This window comes from Euprymna scolopes, chromosome 10, assembly GCF_053919585.1.
Source record: "Euprymna scolopes isolate OS-2025 chromosome 10, ASM5391958v1, whole genome shotgun sequence".
Classification (NCBI taxonomy): domain Eukaryota; kingdom Metazoa; phylum Mollusca; class Cephalopoda; order Sepiida; family Sepiolidae; genus Euprymna; species Euprymna scolopes.
In genome coordinates this window covers 64,312,220-64,333,888 of record NC_136491.1, presented here as the reverse complement: position 1 = coordinate 64,333,888, position 21,669 = coordinate 64,312,220, and the positions used below count along the sequence as shown (strand labels likewise).

Here is a 21,669-nt window from a genome sequence, read left to right as displayed (position 1 = left end):
TTTTAGAATTTAGTGTGGGAGTTAATTTCACATAAATTTAATGTAAAATAATTCACCATTTCAAGACCATTCTAGCATTTTCAGACAGTTGACTAATACTTTTTTATGGGTGATAAATGGTGCACTTTTCTTTAAGGAAGGTTCTTTGTTTGTTTTTTTTTAAGACACTTATATGCAGCTTACCAAAGAACTTTGCTTGGTGAGGAGCTCGCCACTTAGTGTTATTGTTAGGGCTAAAGAAGGTTTTAAGAGGAGGAGGCTTGCCACTTGTACCTAGGGTTAGAGGTAGAATTAAAGGAGTTTTTTTTGTTTTTTTTTTTAAGAAGGCGTTTGACCCCCATATTTACGGTTAGTGATTCATAATTATTGGATTTTGAAAATATTAAATAAATATATAAATATATTAGATTTTGGACATCAAATTACTTTTAAATATGAAATTTATTTTTATTTATTTGTCATAATTCTTAAGGGGTGTGACACTTAACAAGAATTACAACAAATAGACAAAAATAAATTTCATTTAAAACAAGTGACGTCACTAACAGAAAACGTGACGTTTGGAAAACTTAAGTATTTTTTGCCCACTTATTTAAATATCAAAAAACATTTTTTACTAAAGCTAACAAATCGTTCACAAATTTTTGATAAATTTGGTTTTATTTTCAATTACATTTCTTGTCCGAGTGACACATTATTACGTTAAACTTTCCAGTTTAAGACGCCTTTTTTTTTTTTTATTTCTCTACCTGGACTTCGAGCCAAGATCACAGTGTAGTATCCTGATGCTACACTTCGCCTTTTCTGTCCTCTTGTCAGTGAAAGGAAATCCTTCATGACTGAGACAATTTTTGTTTGTTTCTATCCAGATTGACCTTTTTGGGAAGCTGGATTTTCCTCACATTAATCTTGTGTTTAACTGTCCTCGTGGAGAGGCAAGTAAATAGTAGGTACGGGCAAAAATGGGTGGACAAAAATGAGGAACCTAGTTTTGAAAGCCGATTTATCATAGATTTTTTGTAGGTTTTCAACTACTTTTTGATTGTATTTATTTTTCTTCGAGTTATATAGAATTCATTAATACAGATTTAGGGGCTTTTTTTCGTAATGTTCCTATAAAAATTATTTTATTTTATTGTTACAAATTATGATGCTTTATTTATATTTAAAAAAAATAAAAATAAAAAATAAATTCTTGCGTATTTTATTTACTACTGAAAACCATAACTTTAGTAAAGGTATTTTTGTTTAAACTAGTAATACACACAGACGAAAAAAACGCTTTGGATAATCACAAATTTCAAGGTAGTTCTACTAAAATAGCCATATTTTTCAAACCAAAGCACTTCAAGTCTTCAAAATACTACTGTTTTGTTCGGAAATGAATATACTTTCAAATGAATTAATAAATATGAAATGTACATTATATATTTAAAGAGTTTTAAGCAAATAAAGTGATAAAAATGTGAATGTCACAAAATGGCGTTTTTGGTAAGGTTTTGTAATGACCCTCCCTATTTTCTAAAGGCCTGTACCATGATTGTATGAAGAATTTTGTCATGAAATTTAGGAAACAATCAGAAGAGGTGTTAATCTTAATACTGTCAAGTGTCCGAAATATTTTTGACCATTTCTTTTTTTGTTGTGTCAAAAATAAGACTTTAATATGACGAGTATCAAACATTTTGAAAAAAAATTCTATCGGACACCCACTAGTAAGTAAATCATTCTTTTTACTATCTTTATCAATTAAAAGTATTATTCTATGTTGAGTAGAACCGCAGTAATTGATAATAATTTAAAAGGACCTACCCGGAAAAAAAAATGTTTCTATTTCTCGAGTTTGGTCAAATTAATTTAGTATTAGTAGCAGCAGGAGAAGCAGCTGTAGTAGTAGTCATAGCACAGTGTAAACAACACACGTTCTTTAATTTTTATTCACAAACGAATTAAGAAAAACATGAAAATATGAATATAAATGTTCTGATATGTTTAATTAGAGTTATTTTGTTATCAGAATAACATTAGTTTAGAACTATTCGGTTTTCAGAATGTATAATAACAATCCCACCCAATTCGGCATTATGAATCCATTATAATTTCTCACATTTCTGGTCAAATTTAAAAACATGGTTAAAAAAACAAAATAAACTTTTGTAGATATATAGCTTGCATGCACTTTTATTCGTTGCATTAGTTTTGAACAGCAAATTAAAACAATGTTTTACTGTGAACAGCCACAAATGTTTTTTTCAAATCAAAAGATGTATGAAAATCTTGTTTGTATTACTATACACATAGATTTGAAAAAGTTGTCAAAAAACAAATATATAACAAATAAATGTTATCAAAGGCAAGATAAGTTACTTTTCTACCTACCTGGATATGTTTTTAGTGTTTATATTTAATGTAACATGTTTATTCAGCTCGAAAAACAGTGTTTACCAATGTATTCGAAAATTTAAAATGGCGGCCGACTCTCTTTGAGGCGATAAGTTTGGGAAAATGAGTTATAAATAAAAAACTAGACAAAATACTGTTAGAAACTGACTCAATATATGTTACCGTGACATAGGCGGATATATATTCGGCAGGTTTTTAACAGTATTTTGACTTGTTTTTTATTTTTAATTCATTTTCCCAAACTTACTGTATGAAAGAGATAGTCGGTCGCCATTTTTAACTTTCCAATACATCGGTAAGCACTGTATATTTTTCGAGCTGAATAAACATGTTACATTAAATAAAAACACTAAAAACATATCCAGTTAGGTAGAAAAGTAACTTATCTTGCCTTTGATAACATCTATGTGTTATGTACTTACTTTTTGATAACTTTTTCGAATCTATGTGTACAGTAATACAAACCCCGTTATTTTTTTCTACTTATTAAACGAAAGATATTTTTACAACCTGCTCCAGCATAGTATAAACGACCTATGGAACCTTCAACCTCGAAAATAGAAATCAACAAATTTATGGAATTTTCTTCCAAATTTCGTAACACAGTTTCTTATTAAATTAAAACTAAATATAACATTTGCTGACTTGTTTACCTGTCGAATACACACACACACACACACATATATATTTAACTTTCTGTAAGATAATTATTTGAAATTAAATTTTTGTGAAACTAACCGCCCTCCCCCCTCTAATATTGTTTTTGTTTCTGTCAAGTCTTCAGTATGTTCACACATAATTTTCCTTAGCCCTACAATTAATTCAAAGTCCGAATGGCAACCCTCACCATATTCTCATTGCATAGAAACTAGTGGTGGGATGATTAATCGGAATCGGAATCGTTAATCGTAAGAATCGTGTATTTTGGGAGGCATCGGAATCGGAATCGCATCGTTAAAAAATACCTTCATTACGATTCTTTTAGTCTGATGTTGAAAAAAAGAAAAAAAATTCCTGATAACTGCAAGAGAGAAATGTAGCATGTTATAAAAAGAAACCAAAGAAATTCATTATTAACAGGGCAATGCTTAGTGCCCCCTCCCTTACAAGGTTCATTCATTCAGATCTATTGTGATCAAAACTACAAAAGAGTTAACTTGAAAAGAAGTAAAAATTTAAAAAAAAACGCTTATCTTTTTGGTGACTGTTTTTTTTTACTGACAAATCTTCTAATAGTGAATGAAAATGCTTTTTCAACTTATATTTTCTTAAAACGAGCAAAGTCAAATTATTTAAACAGTAAAAGGTTTAATAGAACAATATACTTTTTTTTCTTTTTTTAAAAGAAGGCTTTTGAAAGAAATATCTCTAAAATGAAATTGATCACGTATTATTTCGCAAAATTTGGACAGTAGTCGGCTTCTTTTGAAGTTTCAAAAAAACCGACCCCATACCTATCTCTTCCAAACCTAAAGTTATTAAATAACCCCTTCGTTAATTTAAGGGTAATTAATTCAATTCAGTCAAGTTGTTTTTTTTTAAATTTCATTGAAATAAAATCCATTTTTTTAATTTTTTTCTCCAGAAAGATAAAACCCTGAATTTGATTATATTAAAAGCAGAATAATATAATCTTTTTTCTAGAATTTTAAATTGAAAATTTTTTAAAAAGTGTTTGACGCAGTTTTTTGCCGAACGAAAAAGAAATTAATATTTTTTAAAAGGTGTTGTAATCAATTAATTTTTATGTCTAAATAATATTTACGATTAATTAAATAATTTCATTTTAAAAAGTATTTATAAATAGAATTTTACTTAAGACTTATAGTTTAGCAATATTGAACCGCATCAACCATGTGTGAATTGAACACAGTCAACCAAAAAAAAAAAAATTCAAAAGAAATGCATATTTGCATTTCATTATGTAAACTTTTATACATTGGTTTCAAAAATTAAATTCTATAAGTTTTTTTTTTTTTTGTTAACTACTGGTTGGTACAATTTACCGCTCCATCCCTTTATATTTTTTTCTTTTTGTCTTTTTTAGCGGATTATTTTCAATTAATTATCCAAATAAGTGACTAGCTTTAAAACAAAATTTAATAGTAATTTATTTGTTTACAGATAAACTGAATTTTCTAATATGGCCTCAAAGTCCAAAAAAAGTCTTGTATGGAAACTTTTTGAAGTTGATGAAGATCATGAGTTGAAAGCCATTTGCAAAGTCTGTCAAATTAAAATATCGCGAGGAAGAAAACCATCTAACATGACCACAACCAACATGTTAAAACATTTAACTATGAAGCATCCAAATGAATTGGAGGAGCAAAATAAAAAAGAAAAGGAACAAAAAATTACCAACTAGTCACTCAGAGCAGTTTTATTCGTGAGGGTCGAAATCGCAGTGTCTTTTTTTTTTTTTTTTTGCCTAAGTCACCAATTTTTTTAACCTTCCTTAACTTCAAAGAGTAAATACAATATATACAACTAAAAAAATAATTTTTAAAAATGCTGATTCTATTCATGAAAAATTCTTTTAACTAGAAATTAAAACTTAGGTAAAGATAGCTGACTGACAGCAACAGGAGCACTGGTTAACTACTGAACCACATGGAAAGGTGTGGGGGAGGAAAAAAGGAAATTAAAGGATGATAATAAATTATGATAACCGTCTTTGAAAGGCACTAAACTCCTAAAATTTACTTCTTTAAAATTTTAGGCGGCATTCCCCGGCAATTTTAAAGCACTCTCTCTCCAAAAAAAAAGATTTAATTTTTAAGTTTGGGAAAGATATATTTATTATAACCGAATTCCTGTATGAAGACTGAATCTACTTTATTGGACGTTAATTTGTGAGATAAGTAATTTTTCAATGTTTAATGTTTTTAAAGTTTCAATTATCAATTAAATCTGTTTTAATTGCGTTTTTTTTTTCAATTTATTTATAAAAAAAAAACAGGGTTTTAAATGTATTTTTCAAGGTAACAAGCTTCGAAATAAGTATAATTTAAAAAAATCTCTTAATTTTTAATTTCGACAACCCTGAGAATTTAATTATTAAAAAAATATTGAAATGTGACATTTTTTTTTATTTAACATTTCTATTAGTTCAATTAATTTTCTTTCAATAATTCATTTCACTCAACAAACTTCACCATTTTTTGTTTTGTTTTATCTTTTTCTGTAATTTTGGTAACTATTTTTGCTCAATTTTATCTAGTATTTCATTTGTTTTTTATAGTGGTATCATTTTTATATGTGTTCCTTTGATATACCCTATTTCAAAATTAGTTTGGCTAAACTTATTTTTCACGTTAGAAACAACGTGTAAAAGTAATGAAAAAGTAAGAAAAAACAATAGGTGTTAACTACTCTTTGTGAATTATGGAGGTCTGAAGAACTGCCGTCACAAATACAACTATCAATAGCCAAACAAAAAATCGTTTTTGAAATTCCTTTACTTGTAACTTTTTGCTATACCTACATTTTGGTATAAAACACAAAAACTTTCGATTAATGGTATTTCTCAAATATGGTCGTTAACTTTAGAAGGGTTATTTTGTATCTACAGCACCATGTCACGTGGTATATTGTTTTTTTTCATTACGCACGTTCATTTATAAATTATTAAATTAAATATTTATCTTTTTTTATATTTAATTAGTATATATTTTCTTTCTCTTCCGCTATATTTTTTTTATTTAATTCATTAAATCTGTAAATTATGAGGACCAAAATAATGAATCGTGTTAATTTATTCTCTAATTTTCTTGTTTTTGTTCTGTTATATAAATTCTATTTTATTTGTTTTTGCTCTGAAGGATAAATTCTATTTTCTTTGTTTTTTTTCTGTATTCCAATTAAGTAAAATAAATTTTGCTAATTTTTCCGTTTAATTTACTATATAATAATTTTATTTAAACCAAAACACGACGGTGTAGACATAAAATATCTCTTCCAAAGTTAGGGAACATATTTGGGAACTACCGACCATAAGTATAAAACTACCTGGTATATTTCAAAACAATAATTCCCTAGGAATCGGAATCGTACTTGGTATCGGAATCGTTAATCAATATTTTCCTGGAATCGGAATCGTATAAAAATTAGGAATCGTCCCAACACTAATAGAAACCCTCTTAAAACCACACATAATCGTCTTAAAAAAAAAATAAAACAAAAAGCATACAGGATTTATCTCCCATAAAAAAAAACAGTTAACTGCCCTAAAATGCTAGAATGACTTGTAATGGGGAATTATTTCACATTAAATTCTAAAATAATTTGTTTATTTTTCATTAAAGTTTTTCATGGCATTTCATACATAATTGCCTAAAAAAGTAGAATCACATTTTGGAGGGGTGGTCAGAAGGGGTTGGGTGGAGTTAAACAGAAGGTGTTAATCTACAATAATACCAAAGAAATATTGCAATATATTCATTTTTAAATGGTCCTATGTTTAGATTTTAAGTTTTTTGTACATAAAGCACATTACAATTCAACTTTGAGTTCTCCAACTTCTTTTCTGTTTATGGATACATGGCATTTTTAAGGAATTGCAGCATATTTATGCACATTTACTGCAGATTATTTGGAAACCATGAAATTTTGGAGATTTTCAGTGGCATTCCTTGTACAAAAATACACATAGTGATTCCTTGTACAAAAATACACTTATATGGTAAATTTCATAAAGTAAAGTACAAAAATACACTTATATGGTAAATTTCATTGCTTAATCTTGTGTTTTAACAAAGATATGACAGTTTTACTGAAAAAGTAGTGTAAAAAATGTGACGAAACGCATATGGTCTTAAAGAGGGGAAAATATCCAAACATGTGAGGCACAAAAATAGTCATAACTTCCTTAATTTTAATCAGATTTTTAAAATTTAAGATTCTTTCTTAGCTCATCAAGCTCTTTCTATGTATACCAATATTGAAATATTTTAAGCTATTTCAATGTGTATTGTTATTTAACAAAATAATACATTTCCACTAAGATTTAAATAAAAATAATTAGTTCATTATATTCCATGACCATTATTTGATAAATACTAAAAATTTCATTAAAATTGGTTAATTTCCTGATTTTTGGTGATTTTTTAAGTAAAGGAAGGGCTCAAAATGTTTATACATTTTGAGCATCGGCATTCATTTTGCCTGTACCTAGTAAATAGGAACTTAACTAGAAACTAAGCTCCTCCTACAAATATTTAAATATTGATTTATATATATATAATTGGGTAGATTAGTAGATTATAATCCGCTGAAAAAAAAAAAAAAAAGCCGAAAAAATATATTGGGGAGGGGGGGGTACTGCTTGCACACGTGATGACGTGCACACGTTACATATTTGTTTTTCAACTATATTTTTAAAATTTGACCAAAAATAACGCCGGATTACTTTAAAATTATATATTCTGATAACCGAATAGCTATAATTAAGCTAATTATGTTCTGATAATATGAGCTCCAACTAAATATGTAAGAACATTTTTTTTTTTTTTAACATTTTTTTTTTTTTTTTTTTTTTTTAATTCGTTCTGGAATAAAAAACAAAACAAAGATCGTTTTTAGATACTTTTTAAAAATAGAACTTTTTCCAGGTATCATGATTTTAAATAGCTCGGTAACACAAGAGAAAGGCAGTTATATTTTTATTTTTAACAGATAAATGTAGTAAAAACATTGATTTATTTAATAGTGGCTGTTCGAAGAAATTTTTTTCCAAATTTTCCAAACTTGTCATGTTGAAGTTTTTTTTAACACAACAAAAAAATGAGCTGTCAAAAGAATTTTGGACAACCGAATCCATTAAAAGTGATATTTCTTCTAGTTAATTTTCAAATTTCATGATAAAATTCTTAAGAGAATCGCGGTATGACCATTTACAAATCGATGGGGGGGGGGGGGTCATTACAAAATTTTACCGAAAACGCTGTTTTATGATGTTAAAATTTTTAGCACATTATTTGCTTTATAATGTACATTACTACTTATTAATTCATTTGAAAGTATATTCATTTTCGAACAAAACGGTGGTATTTTGAGGATTTAAGGTGATTTGGTTTTTAAAATATGATGATTTTAGCAGAACCCCCTTGAAATCCGTAATTATCTAAAGCGTTTTATCGGCTGTGTGGATTGCTACTCTAACTACAGACACAGCTTTTCTATACCCCATTCCTTGACAGGACCAGCAAGCCTCACTTTTGGACCTATTTTTGACAAAAGTTCCTGAGGATTGTGTAAAAAAATGCCCATTGCCCACTCAAGAATGCTGTGATAGACATCACTAAACTCTCGAGCCCAAGTTGAAGAGCCATTGCTCAAAATAACAAGGTACTACGATAAGGCTGACTGAGATGCCATCAGGGATAAAATCAGAGACGCTCCATGGGGAAATCTCTTTTCTCTTCCTGCAGAATAGTGTGCAAATGAGACCACTGAATGATTCAAAGCAAAAATTGAAGTACATGTTTCTATATGGAAGTTCTAAAGCAAGCCCCACTCTCCCCAATGGTTTACGTCTACTTGTGCAGTTGCCATTGCTTAAAGGCAGAATGCATACCACAGATTTACTTGGCATAAGTACAGTACACAAAGACAAAAGTTTATAGAAGCTAGAATTGTTAGAAAGACATAGCAACATCTAAGAGAAAATATACCGAAACCACCAGAAAACGCATTGAAGCGCAGAAATTAGGAACTGATGATTTCTGGAAAATCTACAATAAATAATAGGCAATCAACAATTCCCCCACTATTAAACTATCATGAGGTTGTTTGCACTGCAACCGAGAAGGCTAAAATGCTTGCCTCAAACTCTACTTTGGACACAGCAAACCACTTCCTCTCTGATTTTCCTTTGCGGACAGAAATCACACTTGATGATCTGAAAATCACCCCTTCTCAAGTACATGATATCATAAAAACCTAGACACCTCAGAAGCATGTGGACCAAACTTTTCAACAAATGCCTTAACGAATCTTGCTTTTCTGACTGCTGGAAAACTGCTCCTGTGGTACCAATTTACAAGAATTTTGGTGAAAGAACTGACCCATTAAATTATCGCTTAATTAGCTTCCGTCTTTTCGCCAAAATATTTGAGTCCATAATTAATTAAGCCACCTTACAGGTGCTAAACTTCAATATGGATTTACTTGAGATATACTAACTAATCTCTTGGATATATGTGCACTGGATAAGGCAGGGGAAGATAGGGCAGTAGCCCGAGATATATCTAAGGCTTTTGACAGGGTATGGCATGATAGTCTTCTCATGAAATTCAGATCATGTGGTATTACTGGATGAATACTTCACATAATTAAATCCTTAAATACAAGAAGAATCCAGGTTGTCCTTAATGGTCATCCATCAAAACAATATGATATAAATGCGGATGTACCTTAGGGGCTGATCCTTGGACCTTTATTATTGCTGATATTCATAAATCACCTCCTGATAAAATTGTCTCTGAGATGGGTATATTTGCTAACAACACCACACTCTATAACAGGCATGAGGGGAAAATGAATGGACACATATCCAAGGCAATGGCAGAAACCCTAGAGGAAACCTCCAGTCTGTAGTGGAATGGAGTCAAAAATGGATGGTAACATTCAATGCTGCCAAGACTAAGCTTGTTTCCTTTAATAATTACATGAAACCTTATCAATCACAAATAGCTATAGCTAAAGATATATTACCAGAAAGTACTTTGTTCAAACTCTTTGGCTTAACGTTCACAGGCAACATGAATTGGAACAGATACATCGAGGGAATATCTGGGGCTGCTGCAAGGAAGGTGGGCTCTTTCTACCGCGCTAGAAAGTTACTTACGCCTGAAAGTATCCTGTACATCTACAAAGCCACCATTCACCCATATATGGAGTATTGTTGTCACATTTGGCCTGATGCATCTGCTACTAGTCTCACTCCTGGGCAGGGTTGAAAAGAGAGTCCCTATTTACAATGCCTCCCCACGGGACAGAGTTAGACACCAGCGTCGTTTTTTAATGTGGAGAAAAGGAACAAAAAATAAAAATTGTTTCAGTCGTAAAGGATTTTTCCTCCACTAACAGAGAACAAGAGATTGAAGTGTAGCATCTGAAGGACAGATACTACACTTTGATCTTGACCCTAAGGCCAGAAAAAAAGGGTTGAAAAGAGAGTCGACAACCTAATAGATCCCGAACTGTCAGCTAGACTTCAGCCTCTGTCTCATCAATGAAATGTTGCATCTCTCTGCCTATTTTACAAGTATTGTAATGGTGGATGCTCTGAAGAACTATAAACCTTTGACATAAATACCTCCGACAAACCCGACTAGCAGCAAAATCCCACCCCTACACAGTAGAGATCCCCAGATGCCTGAAAGCCTTCTACTCTAATAGTTTATTCCTCTTGAACTGCTACAGTTTGGAATTCCCTTCCGGGTTCCTGCTTCCCTGACTGTACCAACATACAGAAGTTCAAGTGTAACGTAAACAGGCATATTACTGCTCAACTTCCTACATAGTACCCCTGAAAATGATGTCCCAGATAGTAGCATCAACATCAAAGTGACACTAAATTTGAATGTTTGACTCTTTAGACAAGTGCTATGAATCTTGACAATTAGTGGTTGGAAAGGTTTTATTACAATTGTCAAAAGAAAGGAGCTTCTGGTCACATTAAATATAACCATCCATTTTGGGCCTATTCTACTAGAGTCATTTTCTAAGGATTTCACTATTGCCTATGTGCGTGTTTGAATTGCCTCCATATCTTGAATGTGATTACATCAGGAAGATCGTTTATGAAAATCATAATAACAATCCAAATATCGATCCCTGGAGCACACCAACATTAATGAGATGCTGTTTGGATGTATGACAATGGAGAATGACCTGGATCTTTTATTCAAGAAGGATCTGATTATATTAGTCATTCAGTAATAACATACAAATTCATTTTCCTGCCAGATCTTAATTAGATGAAGGGATGTGTTTAAAAAATGAATTTCTATTTGATTCATTTCCATTCCTGTTAAAACCATAGATTTAAAAACATTTTCTTTATTTTCTTTCCATCTAAAACTGTCAAACAGTCACAGCAGAGACAATGGACAAACTGGGAAGAAGTTGTGCAGAAATCCATTACAAGGAATAACAGTTGGCATATGACGTTGCTGAGGTCGAGCTTATGCTCAACTTATGTGCTTAGTCAATAACTAACCCCACCAAATGGGGGACGATTCAACATGTTCTTAGTGCAGAGTAACTCTTGCTAATGGCCAATATATGTGGCGACACAACAAAGTACTAAAGGAACTGACCACAACAATCAGAAATCACATGAAGCCCAAAGCAGCTAACATAAGCTACAAGTATTTTGCTGAGGGAGGAAAAATATGGATCTGGTCTAAAGTGTATAACTGGTCCATTACTAGTACCTGGCCAAAATATTTTTTTAAATCAATGATTGGATAATCACCACATATCTCCCTGGTTAGCACAATAATTAACTCAAAATTATTAAAAAAAAGAAAAGAAACAATGGTCAGACATTGTTTTGTCGTCTAGAACAAGAAAAACACTCATCTTGATGAAATTCATAGTACCTTGTGAGAGCTGGATAGAAAAATAACATCAATACAAGATAGGGAAATAGAAAGATCTAAAAAGAGAGCTGACCCGCGAAGGTATATTTAAATTCTTCAAGCTGTTATTGGCAAGGGGTTTCATTGCAGGCTCTCTATATCAACTTAAAAGCCAGCTTGGAATTAAAGGGTGAAAAAGAGTTGCAGTTAGTAAATGCGAACAATGTGCAATGTGGCTCTGAGCAAAAATGAACGTCTCCTATTGATATAGTAGCAAGTGTCTAAGCCTTGTTCATATTTTATTTACCTAATTTATTTAATTTGTTCATTTTGTTCTTTTTTTGAGATATCATATCGTCTTAACACAACGAATGTGTGAGACACTGCCGTTAAACATTTGAATGGCAAGTGTGCTACACAAAACAGTGGTTTCATTTCAAATGAAATCATGAAGCTTATATATATATTTCTGACCATAGCAGACTTACCTAATGGTGTCTGTTGGATAAGATTACATTAACAATATATTAAGGACAATGTTCTTAATATTTGCCTGAATTAGAAGTAACAGTACAGTTAGTGATAACTTTAATGTTAAAATGGAAATACAATAGAGATCTGTACGACGAAGTCTGTTGATTTTCATTTGTGTCGTAGAAATGTAATCCCGGGAGTTTCACAAGTTATTCAGAAGAGATCTGCTAGTGCTTGCTTGTAAAAATAATGGGAGATATACTTGGAGGAAAACTATGGAAAGTAAAGTGGTTGTGTCAGGAAGCCCTTGGAAAGCAGAAAGTTCTACTGCTACTGTGGAAAGAGAGTTGATGCACAGCGGAATTGCAGGTAGGTTAAGAAATACATTTTTGTACAAGAAGTGTAAGACAATGGAAATGGATCAGATATGAAGAATGGTAAAGCTATTTGGTTGTCCAAAAATGTTGTTACCTTGATGACACTATGAGGGTAGGGTCACAGAGAGGAACGAGTCCTAGTGTGATTGCAGGAGTTAATAGATAACTGCATATGCATAAGTAGCATATAAAAAACTAGTTTTGGTTCTTATCCAGAATTCCCCCTAGATAAACAAAAATGTGTATACACTGTGTATATGACACAGGGCATGTATGTATGTTTTGACACAGGGCATGTATGTATGAACAATGCTGTGACACAGCATTGCTGTGTCACAGCATTGTTCATACATACATGCCCTGTGTCAAAACATAGACGTCAGGACCACCAATGTCATGTGACTTATGTAAAATGCGAACTGAGGATATACTTAAAATTGAAATGAAATAAATATAGGTGTTTGTTAAAGAAATTTTGGTGCTTATGCACTTTTGCAACCGCGCTATTTTTTGTTTTTTTAAAAAGTTATTTAAAAATAGCGCGGTTGCAAAAATACATAAGCACCAAAGATAAACTTTTATTCATAGCGTTTAAATCGTCAACAAGATTAAGAAAATATTGAAGGTGACGAATTTAATTTCAATATTTCTGAAACATTTTATAGCGCGATTTAAAATGTTTAAAATAATAAAAATAATAATGGCAGATAATTCAAGGGCAAAAATTGCGTATACTTTGAAAGAAACAGGTTAAAATTAGTTGAAACTTAATTCTTTTATGAATAAAACTGGATGAATTCAGAAATAATCGGGAAAAAAGGTGAATCTACCGGAATACTGTTTGGGCTGATTTCGGATAATTTGATATCTAATCTTATTCATGGGCTTATATAATATTCGGTACTAGTGCAGAGAGTAATCCGGACGTAAATAACGTTATTTAAAAAGCCATTCTAAACATGGGGAGGGAAGGGTGTTTTGTACCTATTCTATACTTCAACTTTACAATTGAATAAAAAAAAATAAAAATAAAAAAAAAATAAAAACTGTAATTAAACTTGGAAATACGATTTTAAAAAATACCGCGGACCACTCTCTGCACTAGCACCTAATATTCTAAGCGAAATATTTTAAGTTGACAATAGTAATAGAAATAGCAAAAGCAGGAGAATAAAAGAAAACTAAAGATGTTCTTTTTTTCTTTCTTTTTCTATATTGTACAAATATTTGCAACGTTTAAAACGTAAGAAAGGCGATTTAGTAATAATTTCACGTAGTTTGAAAATTTTCTTTTTTTTCGTGTCTACGTCATTAGGGAAAGAGAAAATAAATATCTAAAAAGTGGCAGTTTCAGATTATAGTTCGTGTAAAACTAAAAAAAAAAAAAAAAAAAGGTTAAAAATATAGAAACTTAAAACTTTGGAATGGGTATTTTAATATTAACAAAAAAATTTAAAAAAAAATGAATTAGACCGAAAAATAAATAAATAAAATAAAACAAGAAAATGATCTTACCGGCGATATTGAGGTCTACCTTTTCTTTAAAATTTAATATTTCATTGTCCGAATTGTCATCTTCAACTTTACTGTCATCTTTTTCGGGTGGCTTTGTGTCTTTGATGGCTTCTTTTTCATCCATTGATTCTTCTGAATTGGCATTTACGTTTGTTTCATCAGATTGATGTCGGAGTGTTTCTTTACTCACTCGCGAGAAATTATACTGCGAGAGAAATGTCTGCACATTACTTGACATTGTGTCGTCGGATTTTAGTTGGATAAAAAAAAAAAAAACAATCACAGCGTCACTTTAAGGGAGAGTTCTAGGACATAAATGTAATTAAAATTAATTTAAATTTATTTTTGTTCGTTTCTTAAGAGGTTTTAAATAAATTGTAAACTTTTGAAAATCCTTTTGATTGCAAACAAAGAAAAGTCATAGGAAAACTGGTGTGATGAAGTAGTAATTCAACTAATATTAGCGTTAATAGAAAAACAAACTTTAAATAGGCTTATTTATGGTAGCGTTTTCCATACGTGAATATAAAACACAACGTGGAGTCCAAGTCCCCCATCATGAGGAGAAAAAAGGAGACGGGGATCAACAAAATCAGACCTACCTGTATACTAAGTTCGATAAAAAAAAAAAAAAAAAAAAAAAAAAAATGGGGGTTGGGTAGTCTTGTCGGAATGAAAACTATATTGTGAAAAAAATGACACAATGTTTGTTTTAGTCAAGATCGGTGATTCAAGGAAAAGGAACAGAGATTAATAATAATGGAAAAAATAGGGGGGGATTTCTTGTCAGATAATTCAACCGAGGGAAGGGAGATACCGCCTTTAAATGTCGGCAGTAAAGAGGAAAATAAGTCATGCACACATCATGCTTCCTTTAGCCTATATTAATCTATTATCAACCACTTGGTTAGACATTTATGAGGCAGAAGTTGATTCATTCAAAAAAACAAATTTAAATGATTTATATTTTTTTAATCTTCTTTTTTACTAGAATTCTCCTCGTTCGGAAGCATAGAAAAGAAAAACAAAACCACGCACAAACCACCTTCTATTTCTGTTTCCATACATCGGAGAGCTCTTCAACTAAATCGTTTTGTTTTTTTTGTTTTTTATGACATTGTTCTTTTTTCTTTTTAATACCTGAATTTTTTTTTAAATTAAATTAAATAAAACATTTTAGGATGAAGCAAATTTAAACATTCAAGATCTAGAAATAGGATCAGCTCATCAACATCATTCGGTTTGAAGTCTGTTTTACATGCTGACATGTGTTTTACAATTCAACTTGCAAAATAAACTATCTCTGGCTAGGTCTTGATTTATCCCCCTTTCTTTCAAATTATTCCTTCTCACTTCCTTTCATGTTTTTCTTGACCTTCATCTGGTAATTGACCCTGATACTCCAACAATTTATTACACAATCATTGGCAAAACTTCATTCTAAGTTATTAAATTTTTCTCCTAAAGATAACATCTTATTGATGACAGAAACCTGTTACAAGTTAACAAAAAATAACGACAACAACAAAAGCAGAAAAAAAAAAACAACTTCTGCTACAATACTTAATTTAGGTTTGTTAAATACTTAAATTTTGATTGATTACTGAAATCTGTCTTTCATCTATTAGAAAATGTTTCTCTAGGGGACGAAAACCTCTCGGGGATTGCTATGTGAATCCAAGTACATCCACAGCTTGTCATATAGAACCCTGTTAATCACAACATGACGCCAACTACAACCAACATTAAGCATGTCAGTATTACCTCGCCTTAAATAACTTTGCAAAAAGGAAGTTCCATAAAGAACCCCACCTGACTTAGAGCGTGCGAAAAGACAGGTCGCTATTATAACCAATACCTCTGTATCATACATTCTGTGTTCTTCTTTCTTAAACAATAAAATATATTTCATGGTGGAACTGAATGGGATTTTAAAAAAATTAAAAAGTCTACTAAAGATGACACCCAAATGTGTGTGCGTGTGTGTGCGTTTTCTCTCTTGGCAATCCCTCAGCAATCAAGATGATGATCGTGTTCTGGGGTTTATTGTGTGTGGAGGTGACCGACAAGGCCGATCCTGGCCTTGAACTGCCTTTCATAGTGGGGACAGGCAACTTCATTTCCATTTGTAGGGTTGTTTTATTTTTTCATTTTTTACACAGGCATCACCACATTATCAAGGCCAAGAGGCCACTCGAGGATAAGGGTTAAAGAGTGTACAGTAGAAATTGGACAATATAGTAATCAATTCGGTAAATTAGTTAACTTATATGGAACGGCTCATAAAGAACTTACGTTAGACTTGAAGACAACCATATTGTAGTCAGCCAGAAAGCAGGAAAACAGAAGACAATTCCACAGGCATGCAGTTCTAAGAAAGAAGCTTTGTTCATGGAATCTACGTTTAGGTTTAGGCACAGATAAAGAGTGGGGGGAATTATTCATAGTGTTTTCAGCTAGACGAGTGTTTCTTGTGAAAGTTTGGCGAGGGGGGACCATAGACTGAAGCTCAGTCGAACACTTTCCATGAAAATAACGATACATCAGAGACAAACTCACAACATCTCTTCTGTGAGATAGAGGTTGCAGGGAAGAGAAAAGGACATCTCCTACGAGGTGTAAGCACTTAGGTGCCCAGCAAAATCCCAATCACACCATGGCACACTACCTCGACTGGTAGGCTAAACTTAGCGAGGGAGGAATGACAGTTATGTCAATCTGATAACAAGTCCCCAATGGTGCTCCCTGACAGAAGAAGTTCTCAAAGCCCAACAGTCAAGACTGTGGACAAGAGGTGCAACTTATCCATATGCTCCAGTTGTCTTGGATCTCCATGCCATTGGAAAAATCACATGGGTTTGTGAAAGCAGGTCTGTACTCCGCCATGCAACATTGCATACACTCGAAAAAAAGAAAACCCCACGCACAGGCATCTGTATTTTAACTACCGAACAACAACCTCACAACAATCCTACAAGCTTTTCAGCAACTGGCGACGGAGGCAGGCTACATGATGGCTAGCAACCTTTAGTCAGGAACCGGCACAAAAGCAGTGAATGTGTGTCTCAGTCGTCCAACTTCTGGATCGATTCAGGGAAGTTGTTCGGCAGCTTTATCCCAAACTAAGCAACCTTCTTTAGGATCCATTCTAGCTCATCCCAAATGGGAAGGGGGCTAGAAAAGGTGCCCTAAACATAGCCTGCATTCTCGTCCAGAAAATCACATCCAAAGGGATCACTGGTTGAAATATAAAGACAATGAAAATGAAATTTAGTGCATGGAACATGCAAACCTTGATGGACATTGAACTCCAAACTACTGGAGAAACGAACAGCCCTTATTGCAAGGGAACTTCAAAGATTCAACTTCGATATAGTAGCCGTGAGTGAAACACGATGTGCAGGTGAAAAGCAACTGAGAAAAGAACAGAGACAGTTTACTTTCTTCTTGAAGGGCCTGGATGCAGAACAACCACGAACACGAACACACACACACACACACACACACACACACACACACACACACACACACACACACACACACACACACACACACAAGAATAATAAATGAAGAATTGTGTGCACACCATGTTGTATTAAAAAAAATCATCTACAGATGGTTACCTACAGAAAAAATATACAAGTAAGTGTTCCTTTTGCGTTCCTTTCGATAAAAAAAAAGAAAAAAAACTCTGTGAATTTATTATTATTGTCTCAATTATATTTTTCAACAATGGCTATAAATTAACCAACTATATGTTAGGCATCAGCAGATCTAACAGAAGTATTCAGGATTTTTAAGCAGCTTTTTAATATTGATTTTTCAGTCAAAAATATCTCAGTAGAGAAACAGGTTGACCACATTCTGTTACTAAAAGGAGAAAAAAGTCCAACATGTGGGCATTTGAAAATGAAGCTGACAGAAATAAACCAGACGTTATTTGGCAAAAATTCTAAGAAAAATTACAACCACAAATTAATTTCCATATTGCTCGTTTTTTCTGCATCAATACAAAGGGAATAGGAGAATTTCAATGACTTTCTAGTCAGAGTTGCCGATTTTGCTTTTTATATACTCTGTTACATGATTGAGAGCTGGCCTTTGGTTGGATAAGACAGGAAGAAAATGGATTTCAAATCTCGAGTTGTGAGATCTAGCTCCTACCTGTGATTGTAGCTATACAGCTGACTGCTACAGATGTATCTAGACTATTTTGAGAGTATAGGTAATTTTGAGGGTGAATTTCATACTGTCCCAAAACCAGAAAACCACCCATACACCTAAAAAATGTCCCATACATATGAGAGATGAAATCCAGACTGAATTGGAGAATATCTCAGAACAAGGCATCATATGCAGAGTAACTGAGCCTACAGAATGTGTCAACAGCTTGGTTTATGTGCATAAAGGCAATGGAAAACTCCAGTTATGTTTAAATCCAAAAGATTTAAACAGGGTCATCATGAGATGCCATTACATGACCCCAATGGAAGAACTTGCACATAAGCTCTCTGTTTTCAAATAATTAGGTGTCAAAAATGGCTACTGGTCTATCCAACTTAATGCAGACTCATAACTGTTGATTTCTTTTAGAAGATTTTTTCCAGCAGATCTCTTTTGGTGATGTCTCAGGATCTGTTTTTCTAGAAATGGACATCATCCTGGAGAAGTGCCCTGGTTGATGATGTCATCGTTTTTGAAAAAAATACCAAGAAGATCATGATAAGCACCTACACAATTTAATGAAGGAATTTGCTTCAACAGTGAAAAATGTGCAATCAATGAAAAGCAGATTCATATTTTCAGTGCAATCTATGATTAAAACGGTATACACCGTGATCCTTGCAAAGTGAAAGAAATAAAAATGTTATCCAGTCCATTGAATACCACCGACCTTGGGCGTTTGGAATCATTACATATATGGCATCCTCCATCCCACACCTGTCAGATCTGTAGAGGATAAATATGCATGTTCAACAACTTATGTGGAATGAGAAAGAACAGAGATAATTTGTATTTACAATCATGTATATTATTTAAGCATGAAGAAACATTTATACTTTTTTTTACAGATAATAGCTTTTGGTGAAGAATGCATCAAATAAATGTGTGCGTGCATACATGTGTGTTGTTGATCTTTGCCAATCAAATGTGGACTGAATTTAATATTTTGTTTAAAGTTGTTACTGAGGTAACTCATGCTTGTAGAGTTTGTTTGTTCATGGTTTGCAATGTTTGGGGCCTACCTCAATAAGGTTGGAATGTTGTGAAAGTTCATAGCATTTCAGCATTGGTTTGCATGTTTAAGACATACTTGGGATGCATGGCGCATGTCCTAATCGCCTGCAAACAAGAGGGAGGAAAAAGGGAAGGAAGAAAAGAGAGAGAAGGCAAAGGGAAAATTAATGTCACCCCCACCCCCCTGCCTGCCAGACACGAGGTCAAATGGGGTGATAATTGCCTATTGTTTTCCTTTTACACTTTTTTTTTTGTGTGTTCGCTTTACGCAAAACTTTTAAACTGGTATATCTATAGATCTCACTGCACTATCGAGAGATTTCTTAAAGAAACAAAAAATCACCAGAGATCACTCCAGCTGTATTTTCAAAGAAATATTACTAGCATACTTTGACCCTGCAAAACAAACCGTCATCCAAGTCAATGCATTAAGTAGAGGACTTGGTGTAGCTCTCCTCCAAGAAGAAAATTCCATAAAAATCTTAGAGACTGAACAATGCTATACCAACATAGAGTGGGAGCAATTGTTTTGGGGTGTAACCACTTCTGGATTTACATACATGGAAGTGCATTCCACCTTGCCTCCAATGCACGCTGGTAGGTGTGCCAAAATATGATATGACAATTGTATATATATCTGGAAAAAATATGGCATTAGTGAATGGATTCTCAAGGTTACTAAATTAGAAAGCTAAAGAAACCATTGATTTGGATCTGAGAGTGGATTTTGTTCAATTTTCAACAAAAAAAAAGCTCAGTTATGCAAAACAACAAATTTTCCAGTGGAATACAATATGGTAGACTTCAAATCCTATGTAAACAAGTTCTCGTCGCTCCATTATAAATAATCAAATTCCCGATTTACACCATGTAAGCTCCGAACAAAAAGTTGTGTCTTTTGGCACAACATTAATAAAGATATAGACAACATACAACATTAATAAAGATATAGACAACATACAACATTAATAAAGATATAGACAACATACAACATTAATAAAGATATAGACAACATACAACATTAATAGATATAGACAACATACAACATTAATAAAGATATAGACAACATACAACATTAATAAAGATATAGACAACATACAACATTAATAAAGATATAGACAACATACAACATTAATAAGGTATAGACAGCATACAACATTAATAAAGATATAGACAACATACAACATTAATAAAGATATAGACAACATACAACATTAATAAAGATATAGACAACATACAACATTAATAAAGATATAGACAACATACAACATTAATAAGGTATAGACAGCATACAACATTAATAAAGATATAGACAACATACAACATTAATAAAGATATAGACAACATACAACATTAATAAAGATATAGACAACATACTACATTAATAAAGATATAGACAACATACTACATTAATAAAGATATAGACAACATACAACATTAATAAAGATATAGACAACATACAACATTAATAAAGATATAGACAACATACAACATTAATAAAGATATAGACAACATACAACATTAATAAAGATATAGACAACATACTACATTAATAAAGATATAGACAACATACTACATTAATAAAGATATAGACAACATACTACATTAATAAAGATATAGACAACATACAACATTAATAAAGATATAGACAACATACTACATTAATAAAGATATAGACAACATACTACAACAATGTGCTCTATGTCAGCAGCATCAAAAAGCACAGAGGGCAGAATCTCTGATGCTACTTGAGATTCCAGTGAAGCCATTGCAGATGGTGGCCACTGACCTATTTCACATTGAAGGTCTCAACTTTATGCTCACTGTGGACTGCTATTCACATTTGTGAGATTGTTCAAGATTGTTCAAGATTGTTCAAGATTGTTCAAGAAGTTCTCTAGTCAGGAAGTAATCTCGTCTTGAGGAAACTCCATGTTTTGACAAGCTTCTGGGTCTGACCTTTACTCCTGATCTGAAATGGAACACATACATCAAATCCGTTGCCAAGGTCGCTGGAAAAATGATGGGATCATTTTATTGCCCCAGTAGATATCTCACTGCTCTCTACCAGGTAC

At 32.4% G+C, this 21,669-nt stretch overlaps 1 protein-coding gene across 3 annotated transcripts in view; it reads right to left on the bottom strand.

Annotated features, from left to right (window-relative positions):
- Nucleotides 1-15,418, bottom strand: part of LOC145286021 (SWI/SNF-related matrix-associated actin-dependent regulator of chromatin subfamily A containing DEAD/H box 1-like) — a 148,180-nt gene extending 132,762 nt beyond the window's left edge. For 2 of the 3 annotated variants that reach the window (XM_080134639.1, XM_080134640.1), the window contains exon 1: nucleotides 14,357-15,418. In XM_080134639.1, the coding sequence (XP_079990765.1) occupies nucleotides 14,357-14,594 (238 nt within the window). In that variant the 5' untranslated portion in view covers nucleotides 14,595-15,418. Of the gene's footprint in view, nucleotides 1-1,812; nucleotides 1,916-14,356 lie in introns of those variants that run through there. The other variant, XM_080134641.1, reaches the window with a different exon arrangement.
- Between the last annotated feature and the right edge of the window lie 6,251 nt (nucleotides 15,419-21,669).